We start from the raw sequence: 12882 nt of genomic DNA, 5'->3' as shown, positions 1-12882 counted from the left end.
ATATGTATCTGATACTTCGTGATATGTATCGGAGAAGTATCTAGCGATTAAATTTTATAGATTAGTTACATTTGCGATACTTTTCGATGCGTATTAGAGAAGTATCCAATAATTAAATTTTTTAATAAAAATATATAAGATATGTTAACGATACGTTGTTTTATGATGATGTGAATGGAGTAGAGCTGAAACAATTAGTGTTAACTCTTAAGTAGTGAATATTACGGATTTGGATTCTCTAAAAAAAATTCTCATGTTGTGATAATCTTAGTTTTATTTTGTATTTTTTAAACGAAATGATAATTTTAGTTATTTATTCACTTTTTCCCTCTCTCTTTTTAAATGGTTTTCTACTCTTTGTAATTTACATACCATTGAATAAAAAAAAAAGAGAGATGACGTGAGTGGACCAATATAGGTTGACATGATGATGAACATGTTAGAATATTTTTTAATATTTCGTGGGCTTTAATCAATTGTGGATTTTTATTTTAATAAAAACGGTTTGATGTTGTAATCCATATGATGATGCTTAGGCCCAATAACTCCACATTCAGAATGCTCAACTCAGTTCAAGCAACATGCTCATCTCAACCCAACCTTTAGCATGCCTAGCTTAACTTGACCTTGAGCTCCACCTTTAACATGTCTATAGCTCAACTTAACCAAGAGCTCCACCTTCAACACGACTAGCTTAACTCGACCATGAGATTCAAATTCAACATGTCAGCTCGAGCAAGAGCTCCTCCTTCTGCATGCTCAACTTAGCCCGACTTTTAGCATGTCTAGCTCAACTCGACCATGAGCTCCAACTTCAACTTGTCCAGCTTAGTTCGACAATGAGATCCACCTTCAAAATGCCTAGCTCAACTCGCTCACGAGCTCATCCTTCAGCATGCTAAGCTCAACTCGACCATGAGCTCTACCTTCAACATGTCAACCTCAGCTTGATCATCCATGTCATATTGAACCTATCCTTCATCATGACAAATGTAGTGTGGTCATTCAGGTCATGTTGAGATCCATCCTTTGTTTAACTATGCAAGTCAGTTGGACCGCGGCTTGGCCTTTCACACATTTTTTATGAACATAGTGACGTGTGCTAAGCATGCTCCAGTTCTATGTGATTTGCACGGACGAGTGATGTGGGTCACGCGTGCTTCAACTCCACGTGTCCTATACAGACGAGCTACATATGGATATTAGAGTTATAGCTTATTGGTCCTAGATATCCAAATCTTGCATAAGGCCCATTAAACTATAAAAGGAGGAGATCTCCTTTTGTCACCCCTACCGGTTACTTACGCGCCTTACGTCTTTCCCTTTTTACCATTCCGATACTTAAGTAGCCTACGTTAAAAAAAATGAAAATTTCTAAAAAATGCCGTCCTCTACTTAAGTAGCGGACGCTCCCCCAAAAAACCTTACATTTATAGCGTCCGCTACTTAAGTAGCGCACAGGGGTATTTTGGTAAATTCGTAGGGCGCGCGAAAAAATGGATAGGGTGGCAAAAGTAAAACTCTAAAAGGAGGCACTTAGAAGGAAAATGAGAGATCCATTCTACGATAAACATTATATTTTACTTTAATCTCTTTAGAGTATTCTTAGAGCTCCTCTTATCGTGCTCCATAGAGTAGCCCACTCTTTGTATTTTATGTTTACATACATGAACAATGAGGAAAATATTGGAGAGGATCCAAATCCGAATATTAGACTATGATGCTCTTTTTGTATAGTACTAATAATGTTCTTTAAGGATAATATATATTAATATTTTTTTTGAGATAATAGTACTAATGATATATTTTTTTTTATAGTACTTTAAAAAAAAATGCATATCCATCTTGCCATATTTAAAGTTAATGGAAAAAAAGTCTACAAATGATAGTTCAATTCACAAAAATGTCAAAATTATTAAGTCGGACACTATAATTGGGGTTCGAACTTCATTCTCTTAGTTTTGTGTGTGACTTTTCAATAATTTATCATTTCGTCGAATTTCTTTTGGTGCCTCGCGTGTTTCTCTCACGCCTTGCTAGTTTTCAATTTTACATTTTGTTACTTAAATTAGTAAACTTTATAAAAATGAGAATTTTTGTAGCAATTTTGAAAATTCCGTTTGCTATTTAAGTAGAGGATTAGTCAATGGTCAAGTCTTTCGCACCAGTTAAAGGTCTACCAAGTGACCAATTTTAATTGGTCCCTTGTGGGGTCATTAAATGACATTGGCCGATGGGAGGCAGCTAAAAGTTCTATAAATTGTTTTGCTTCCTTACTCACTTCACTCCCTCTCATCTTCGCATTTTCATATATCTTCTCTAATTTTTTGTTTGTTTAGTTATTGTTAGTTTTTGTCACATCGTGTGTAAAGGCCGCATAGTATGTCGTCGTTACTCATATTGTTTCTACTAGTGTTCTTTAGACTTTAGTCATCATGGTTGGGAACAATATGGTAATAGACAATTACCTTTTTGTGGCTTAAAATTAAAAAAAAGGACCTTTTTGAGATTTTACAGGGACTAAAATTAAAAAAAAAATATTACAAGGACCAAAATCAAAACAAGACATATTTACAGGGACCAAAATCGTATTTAAGCCAAATTTCTAATAGTAGTGTCATATATGGGAAAGTGTATTTGGAAGCATATAAATGCCTTAATTAAATTATTATATGTAGCTTATAAAAAATATTTATTATATATCATTTTAATTTAATTATAGTTATTTTTTTAAGAAATTAATTATAATAATATAGATTATTAATTAATTGTAACCATTAAATTATTAAAAAAGTATGACTTTAGTCATAATTACACAATTTCCAAAGTTAATTAATTAATTAATGTATATGATGTATAATATAGACCAGATACATCATATATTCGCTGTAGGGATGGTAAGTTGATAACGATGAAGGTCGGGTGCGACTTTTACATTTCCCAGACCCGCACCTGAAACCACCACCCGAACCCACACTCAAAGGTTGTTTGGGTGGCAAAATAAAACCCACACCCATTGGGTTCAAGTTTTTCCACCCAAATCCGAACCCGCACTCCAAAATGCTACACTATCCCAAATTTTTTCTACCCCATCCTTTGGTAATTAGGTAATTTAAAATCTAACCTAGTGTGATTTTGAGTGCGAGTGATCCCAAATACGGACCCGTGGTATCGGGTGTCATCTGAACCCAAACTCGATCAATTCAGGTTTTTGTCCGTTGACTCAGATTCAGATGGACCCGGGGGTTTGGGCTTACCTCCCTAATTCAATGAACTTTAAAAATTAACTATTTCTTATAAAAAAAATTGGAGGTAGCGTAATTTATTAATATAAAGTTAAAAAATTACACTAAAAACTTATCAAAATTACTCTTATTTTTTATTTTTCCACCAAACCCAATTAATTAATATGACGTGGTAACTTATACACTGTTGTTATCCTCTATGTACAATTGTTTTTGTGTAAACCTCTTCCTTTATAAACCCTTTGCACTAAGTCATATTCATCACTCAAATCATTTCTAATCCATTGAGTTTTAGCATTCTCTACACAAGAGAACTGAAATACTCTCTAACATCTATATGTCTAATACCATGGAAAACAACAACAATAACAATGAAATTCAAAGGGAGAAAATGTATTTGTTCGATTTAAATGTTGAACCTTCTCCTTCTCTCGATTATTTTCAGGTATATCTATGTTCTCTCTACTTTTTTTTGTCGAATAGCATAGTGGCTAGAAAATGATTAATATATATGCATTTATGAACTATATGTAAACAATGAGCAATACTTAGATCGGCACACACAAGCCTAAATTATTTATTCTTGGACACACACACACATATATGATGATGTGATGAAATTGTTTATCATTTGATTTTTTTTTATTGATGTGTGTGCCCAAATAAAATTAATTTGGAGTTGTGCTCATAGAAAAATACCTCTATTAACAACATCGTATTATGATACATAATTTTTTAAAAAAACAATATAACTATTCATACAAATTAAATTTAGTTTATCTATGCTACAAGTAGCACCAAATTTTGATCTAGCATTTTATCTTCTTATTTTACACTTCAGTTAAATGGGTTTATTTGTCCTTCTTTAATTTTTTTAATAAAAAGGTGTCACTAATATAATGAATGATCAATCATTTTACAAATACTCCGTATTACACAGATGAAAGCTCCATTCGTTGAAGTCACTTTTTATTTTTGTACAAACTTTGAAGTCATTTTTATTCAATCAAATAACTAATTTTAAAAATATCTATATACACACACCTAAATATAAAGGGGATACCAAATTTTGATATTACACTTTTTCTTTCAATTATAATATTCATTTAAACTATTTTATTTTCCTTATTTACCCAATTTAACTATTTTTATTAAAAATAACCATATAAAGTTTTGTATGCTTGTACACTCATTTCACTCATAAAAAAGTCAAATGTATTTACTCTAATTTTAAGTCAAGTACATTTGATATTTTGCTTTTATTTAAGACCAATTTGTTTAGATTAAATATACGTGACCTTTTTTATATTTATTTAATATCTGATAGGTATAAAGTGGATAACATTAATTTCATTATTATCCACTTATAAACTAATCCAAATTCACGTTTTTTTACTTTTTGGATTTTGTTTTTGTATTCACGCTCTTCATTATTACCAAGATTTGAGCCGTGACCTCAAATTCCTTGATCATTAGCTCAACTAGATTAATCAGTATGATTCACATAATTTTATCACCAATTCGATTGTGTGATTGTGTGATTAATACACATGCAATTCTCAAATTTGTTTCATTAATACAACTTAAAACTTGAAATATTTAAACACGACAAACATTTTGCTAATCTAGCCTTCAATCTATCTCGTATTCATTGCAATAATATATAATAATACTTTTATAATAGTGTAAGAGTACTCAATTTTATCATATGTTATATATATATATATATATATATATATATATATATATATATATATATATATATATATATATCACCATTTTAAGATGTAGTTATAAGAATAAAATGTAATTGTTATTATTAGTATTAGTATTATTCACCAATATGAATGTGGGTGTATTTGAATTGAAAAAAACAATTAGGGTTCTGCTGATGATTGCCATATGGCAACAAGGGGAGATGCAGAAGTCCATGCAGACATTGAAGTTCAACAATCACCTGAAGGACATGATGCAAATCAAGATGAACAAGTTCTCAACATGCAGAATGATGCAAATGCTATGCTGGATATTGAAAGGGCTAGGAAAGGAAAAATGCCAATGATTTATTCTGAAGGAGTCTGCGCCGAAGAAACTGTTCCTGTTGCTGATGATGAAGTTCCAAATGCACCTCTGCCTAACGGACATGATGCAAATCAAGACGAACAAGTTGTCGATATGCAGAATCATGATGCAAATGCAATGCTGGAAATTCAAAGGGCTAGGAAAGGAAAAATGCCAATGAATTATTCTGAAGGAGTTTGTGCCGAAAAAACTGTTGCATTTTATGATCAAGTATCAACTGATGAGGAAATTCCAAATGCAATTGCTGATGATGAAGAAAGTCACATTGGTGGAGCTTCTCCAAAAAGGTTTTATAATTTTATTTTTTTTTTTTACAAATGCATCCGATTAAATCACGTCATTTTTAGATATATATATATATATACTTTGTTTGATTTTTGTGTTGCCTGATTATTTTGCATTGCAGGAAGAGGAATATGGATCTCTCTGAATACTATAAACCACCTCGCGCTAGGATCGGGCCAAAATCAGTGATCCGAGTTGAAAGCGAGGAAGACATTCTGGACGATGGTTATCACTGGCAAAAGTATGGACGAAAGTATGTCAAAGGAAATCCTAATCACCCAAGGTAATGAGTTATCTTTTTTCTTGGTGTGTCAATATGCAAGTATGTAAATATTAGTAAATGTTATTATCTCAAATGTTACAACTTAGAGAATTGTAAACTTCTACGTTTAAGAACCAACATGAATCATTGTTAAATTTTGAGATGATTTTCAAGTATTATAATTGGTCAACAGTCCCTAGCTAGCAAGTATTATAATTTTGATATTAAATTGGAGGGTTATATAAACATGTATTTTTTTTTTATCTAATTTATCATTTTATGCTAAATAGTTTTTACTATACTTTTATATATTTATGCACATGTTTTAAGTAGATACAATACAAAGTTTCTTATCATTCTCTAAATATTGATCATTATAATTCTATAATTAATTTATAGTGTATGCATGAATGTAGGGCGTATTACAGGTGCACACATCGAACCTGTGATATAAGAAAACAAGTAGAGAGGGACGCACGCTATCCACAATTTGTAATTGTTTCTTATGAAGGGAGACATAATCATAAGGTTCCGGGCCCCAGACAAAGAAGCCGGACGTTTACTCCCTTTACTCCAACTGTACCGGTAGTATATGCTGACATGCCCCCGCCACCACCATCGGCAACACCCGTAACTCTTTCTTTCACTCCATTTAACAATCCAAATAACAAATTCATCCATGGTTATAGACCTTATAATTTGGATTTTGATCGGCCGAACGATAGTTTCTTGAACATACCTCATACGAGGCCTTATGATTTTGTTCAGCCGAACAATAGTTCTCCGGGATTTTCATTATCGCCACCACTTCCACCATCTGATGGTCGTGGTTTTCTTTGGATTGGTGGGCATGACATTGCTGCTGCTCCATTCAGAGGTACCGCACCACCAACTGATGAGGAAGAGGAAGCTAATGATGTTCCTAACAATGAATGATGTTTAGGCTACATGATATTTATTATTGTCTTTTATTTACCGTTTTACTTGGCATGGAAACATTCAATTTTCTTTAAGTTTAGTATTTCTTATTTCAATTAATGTACTTTTTTTTTTGAAGACAAATTAATGTACTTTGTTTGGTGTCATTGATGTTTTTTTTTACCGTAAGTGGTGTCATTTATGTTATCTATATCTATATTATATTGGTAATTTAAAATTTTTATTGATATATGTACCAAAAAAAATTATTGATATAATTATTCTCATCGATACGTTGACTCAAGGAGCAACTCTAAGAAGAGCTACTCTGTTTAAGGGTGCGTTTGATCTGCTAAAAAACAAGGGACTGAACTAGACAACTTTTGTTATACACTGTTTGATTTGAAACTAGTTATGAGACTGGACAAATTAGGTAGCAAGAGACATGACAAAAACAAGATTTTTTGTCCCTCAATAAACCAAAAGACAACTTTTTGTCCACAGTACAACTATAAAAAATACTAAAATATCCATTTTATTTTTTAATATAAAAATATTATCGCCTTATATCTCTCCGGTACAGTTTTTTCTTGTCCTGTATTATCTTGTTCTGTCCTGTGTTGTTCTGTCTAGTTCTTGTTGGTTTACGAATCAAACGCACCCTGGTAATTCATTATAGACAATAAATTTTATTAACCGTCAATCAAAAGTTTCTATTGTATAAGTCAACTCCACAAATTTTATACAAAGTTTTAAACTATTTGATACTTCGTTAAATAATTTTATATGAACATGATTAAAAAAAACAGAATTCAAATTAACCGTTGAGTCAGTGAAATTCATTGTTAACGAGTTTTTGCCTTTGGTGGAAGTTGAACCAATGTACCAAGAGATAAGAGTTTTTCTCTTATGATTTTGATTAAAGACAAGTAATGATTTTTGTTAAGAGTTTTAAAAAAAATCAAATGGCTTTTTCAATTAAACTTTTCAAAATTTGTACTTCAGTTCATAAACATATTAGCTAAAATTCAGTTTACTAATATGAATGTTATAACTTTTTCAAAATTTTAGCTTTTTCTTCTGTTTTATGGTTTATTTCACTGTATATTTTGCACACCACTAGATAGAGGATTAGGATTTTCTGATGTAACTATTTTACGCAGGCCGTCCAAAAGTGATTAGGCGGTCCTGATTGATCAATGTAGTTTGAACATAATTTTAATCTCAACCCTTCATTTTTTTTATTAGACGGTCAAGAATGATTACTGCACTAACGCAGTAACATCATTATAATCTTTTTCCCTAGATGGGTGGATAGATAAAAATAGTGAGAGTGGTGTTATAAGCATAAATTATGTGATAATAAAATATAGATAAAGAGAAAATGAGATGTCAAATGAGCGTTGGAAAATTAACAGCGTCTAAATATCATTCATGAAAGAAAAAGAAAAGAAAAACACAAAAACAAAAAGTTATGATGAAGTATTTGATGCAATTTTTGTGTAATTATAATAAAAGAAAAAAGGTTTGTATGTCATGAATCATGTTGATGCTAATCACAAATGAGAAGAAATATTGAGAATGAAATTGTTAGTGAAGAATGAATATGATGCTTTGATAATGATGATGACAACAACGACGACGACAATGACGATGATGCATTAGAATTTGAATGGAGAGTCTTAACAACCTCTTCTTCATCCTCTCTCATGGAATATCACCCCATAATTCCCATATCTCAAGGTTCAATATCAATCTTAATTCATATTACATCATCATTTTTATATTAGATTGGTTTTAGATTTTTGTGAGTCTTATAAACTTTCATTATTTGCATGATGATGTTATTGTTTTAGGTTCAATGTGGATGATGAAATTGAGGCCAAGTGAAACAATGAATTCTGAATCTTATCCACAACGTCCAGGGGAACCAGATTGTTCATATTACATCAAAACTGGCCTTTGTAGATTCGGTTCCACGTGTCGATTTAACCATCCTCCTAATAGAAAGCTGGTATAATTAAGTTATAAGTTACATATAATGCATTTTTATAAATTTTGTTCCTAAATATTTAACATATGCTAATATTGGATATGTTGATTTGATACATAATTTGTCCTTGGATGGATTTGTTTGCTATGAAGAACGACCACTCTTCAGATTAGCCGTGTCTGTGTTGTGCCCGGTGTTTGTGTTTGTGCTTCATTGTTTCAAAGCATTCATATTTTGTGTGACAGAACAGAAGCAATTAACAGTTGAAACTATTTGTTATTGTCTTCTTAATATTCTCCATCGAACACATGTTTAACACCGACACTTTAGATTGAAGGTTTGTCTAGTGTCTGACGCGTGTCAATGACAATGACCTATATTGTTGGCCTATATATACAATGTTCAATTTGCTTTGTTCTTTTTTCTGTTGAGACTACTGTAAAATCTGGAGGTTACAAAATTATAAATATCTGATTAAGTTTAATTATGAATATCATTAGGCTATTGTGTCTGCAAGAACGATTGGCGAGTTCCCGGAAAGAATAGGGCAACCAGAATGTCAGGTATGTATATATATCAGCTTCTCTGCAGACATAACATGCATATTAATTGCTTAATTAAGAATTATCCTTAATGCAATAATTTGTATCTTGACATAGATATAATATCTATATTTATGTATTCTTTTATTTTAAACATTGATCTTAACAAAAACATATAACTTTTTTATGCTTTCCAGTACTATATGAAGACAGGAACTTGCAAATTTGGAGTCACATGCAAATTTCATCATCCTAGAGACCAAGCTGAGATTTCTGGAAGAGTTGCCTTAAACACTTTAGGCTATCCACTCCGCCCCGTTAGTTTTTAATACTCTCCTCGTTTATTTTTCGTAAAGATCTATTAATGAATCTTTGTTCATTTGGTAACAATTAATGTGGATGTTGTTCTTGAATATCTTTCATATATATATTTTCCAAAAAACCGTGTTATTGCACGGGGCGATTTAATAGTATTTGAATTTTCTGCTTCTTCTGCAGAATGAAGCTGAATGCAGCTATTATTTGAGAACAGGAGAATGTCAATTTGGTAACACTTGTAAATTCCACCATCCTCAACCAAGTAATATGATGCTTTCATTAAGGAGTTCTCCTATTTACCCTACTCTTCATTCTCCAACTTCATCCTATCTTCCTTCAAGTTATACCCCTTTAATTATGCCCGGATGGAGTGCATACAGAGTAAGCGTAATTATTCGTTCTTTCTTATAGACCATAATAGTACTCTGATAGAATTAGTTTGAGTTGGTTATTTGAAGTAAATGTCAATCATTCAGATGTCGGCCGTTACAGAAGGCTGACTTCCTTGACCGTTAGGCAGGAGGACGTGAGTTGGACCGAGTTTGGTGCATGAAAGGAAGAGATCCTCGGTTATTGGGCCTTAGGCCAAGTCTAGAACAAATACTAACCAACTTGTATCTACTTATAAACAATTCCAACTTAATACTAAATTACTAATAGTTACAACACAATGAATTATAGACAAATTAGTACAAACCAATTTGCATAAGTATAGCACGAACCAATGTGCGGAAAATTGGTGACTATGATCATGAAACATGACATGTAACTGCTAGAACCTGTCCTGCAATATGTGTACATTCTAGCTAATGGAACAGTATTAAATATTTTTTGCAGGGTCAAATGGGATCAATGATCTCTACACCTCCAGCCAGTCCATTGCAGAGGGGGAACATATTTCCAGAGAGACCAGGTCAGCCCGAATGCCAATTCTACATGAAAACGGGAGATTGTAAGTTTGGTGCAGGCTGCCGGTTCCATCACCCGCGTCAAAGACTACTAATTCCTGCTTCTCCTGACTGTCTCTTGAGTCCCATGGGCCTTCCTTTACGTCCTGTGAGTCCCATAAACTACTTATAAAGTCATACATATAATTACTCATGACCCGTGATTTGTTGACAGTGTAAAACTTTTTTAGATGACATTGTATCAAAATTTAACTCTTTTTGAAATAGGTGAATTATTTTAGTACTTTCATTGAATTAGAAGTAGAAGCTGATAGAGGTTGTATCCTATCTAATGTCCTACAGGGAGAACCTATGTGTGTTTTCTATTCGCGCTACGGCATATGCAAATTTGGACCAAGTTGCAAGTTTAACCACCCAATGGGAATTTTTAGCTATAATATATCTGCATCTCCTTCCGTTGATGACGCCACTGACAGACGTCTATTAGGATCTTCATCGGCAACTGCTACATTACATGAAGAGTCAAGCTCATCAAAACCGACGAGGCTTTCAATATCAGAGACAAGACAGGTTCCTTCTGACGATGACGATGATGACGTAGACATTGATGAAGATAGATGATGTCTTTTGGATATGGATCATTTGGCTTTTACAATTTTGTTTAGGGTCAGTGGAAAAATGAATAATCTGTAAATTGAGTATTTTTTGGGTGCAGATTTGAAATTCATTTCAAAGCCTCTAATTTTTCAATACACTTTGGTGATGGTTTCTGCTGTGTGTGTATAGAGTCTGTTTTTCAGCGGCAGTATCATCAAAATTCAACACATTTGTACTTTTTCATGTTCTTGTACTTGTACCTTCCTAACAGAAATTAAATGTTGACAATGATTTATTATATCTGTATAAATACCTTTTGTACTTTTAGTCTGGAATTTTAATTTTTAATTTTTAATTGAGGCTATTGTAATGATACCACTAAAGAGTGCCAATTCAGCAAATGGAAGTTACAAGGTTGTTATTGTTAGAATTTAGGAACGACTTTAATTCAACTCTACAAACCTGACTTGTAAGGTAAGATTTGCAGTCAGTTATAAATTTATGTTAAGTCATCTGACATCTAATGAAACACCTCTCCCGCACAACACTATTACACTTGATCTTGATACTGAAAATTCTGCTCATGCATATGTTACTGCTAAGTTCAGATATTACAAGATCACAGTATTTGACTTTGGTCCAAGGGAGAAACAGAAAATAATGATTTACAAGGCTATAATAAGGAACCTAAATTGGAATTCCAACTATATCATGCCTGCATTTCCAGTTTGTGTCAATAGAGAAAGTGTTTATGTTCCAATAATCCTACTCAAATGGAAGACTCTACCACTTAAAACAAAGCACTTGTGATTATTCATCCTCCTCGAGGATAAGGATGTTTAAAGGGAGGGTATTGTATCAGAAGATATCTATTAGAATATTAGTTTATTTTAAATATTAGTTTTATATTATATCATTTTATCTTTTTAGTCCTTTTGGATGTATTTAAGAAGGTTTTGGCCCCATTTTCTCTTTGATAATGAATTCTATTCTAAATTATTAGAATTCTTTTAAGACATGAATTTTCTCGATTCATCTCTAAAATCTATTTTCCCGTCTCAAATTGAAACTATTTGACGAGAATTTCTTAACTAATACTCTAATTAAGAACACTAAGTTTTTTTTTTTTTTGAATCAATCAAAGAAAGAACACAAGTTAGTATGATCCATAACATATTCATTTCTCATTTTCTAATATTTCAACAGTCTAACACTATTTTTTCAACATTTGAGTCTATATATCAAATTATGATTTACCAAATTAACAACTAGAGTGTTGAGCTGACATAATTCATTATATTATAGTTACTCTGTAACACTTTATAAGCAAAAATATATTTTTTAGGTTTATTGTATACATTAAATATACAATAAACCTAGAAAGTGTATTTTTGCTTATAAAATGTTACGGAGGAAGTATTTTGTTAGATATATCTGATTTACATCTTTATTTTATATTACCTAAAGGCGTTTCCGAGTTTTAAAAGGTTCTGTGCAAAATATAAAAGTGACCCCTTAATAAAAAACATAGTTGCAATATGTCCATGTGCCGACGAAAACACATAGTGTTGTGATGAAGGAAACCGGTTAACAAGACAAAAACCTCTGTGTATAACCGACAACTACACTACTAGTCAAAACGAAAGTGACAGCAAATTGAAAATTATCCAAGGTAAACCTTGTCTTTTTCTTTTCTTTCTAAAAATAGATTCTTTTTATTGTGAATTAGCTA

At 32.1% G+C, this 12882-nt stretch overlaps 1 protein-coding gene across 1 annotated transcript; it reads left to right on the top strand.

Moving 5' to 3' along the window:
- Nucleotides 1-8178: 8178 nt before the first annotated feature.
- On the top strand, nucleotides 8179-11460 carry LOC123903305 (zinc finger CCCH domain-containing protein ZFN-like). Its single transcript, XM_045953254.1, has 7 exons — nucleotides 8179-8535; nucleotides 8649-8806; nucleotides 9286-9348; nucleotides 9525-9644; nucleotides 9826-10026; nucleotides 10483-10701; nucleotides 10896-11460. Exons 1-7 carry the CDS (start codon nucleotides 8502-8504, stop codon nucleotides 11172-11174), a joined length of 1074 nt encoding a protein of 357 aa, XP_045809210.1. The 5' UTR covers nucleotides 8179-8501; the 3' UTR covers nucleotides 11175-11460.
- The last annotated feature ends 1422 nt before the right edge of the window (nucleotides 11461-12882 follow it).

The sequence above is a fragment of the Trifolium pratense genome, linkage group LG1 (assembly GCF_020283565.1).
Source record: "Trifolium pratense cultivar HEN17-A07 linkage group LG1, ARS_RC_1.1, whole genome shotgun sequence".
NCBI classification, from domain to species: Eukaryota; Viridiplantae; Streptophyta; class Magnoliopsida; order Fabales; family Fabaceae; genus Trifolium; species Trifolium pratense.
Note: the sequence above shows the minus strand (reverse complement) of the source record. Positions and strands in the feature narration are given on the sequence as shown.

What these genes read in the sequence shown, in the direction of transcription:
- LOC123903305 (XM_045953254.1), top strand. Translation starts at nt 8,502, where the DNA reads ATGGAATATCACCCCATAATTCCCATATCTCAAG. An exon ending in TAGGGCAACCAGAATGTCAG is followed by an intron (nt 9,349 to 9,524) that starts GTATGTATATAT and finishes TATGCTTTCCAG; the next exon opens with TACTATATGAAGACAGGAAC. An exon ending in CCGGATGGAGTGCATACAGA is followed by an intron (nt 10,027 to 10,482) that starts GTAAGCGTAATT and finishes TATTTTTTGCAG; the next exon opens with GGTCAAATGGGATCAATGAT.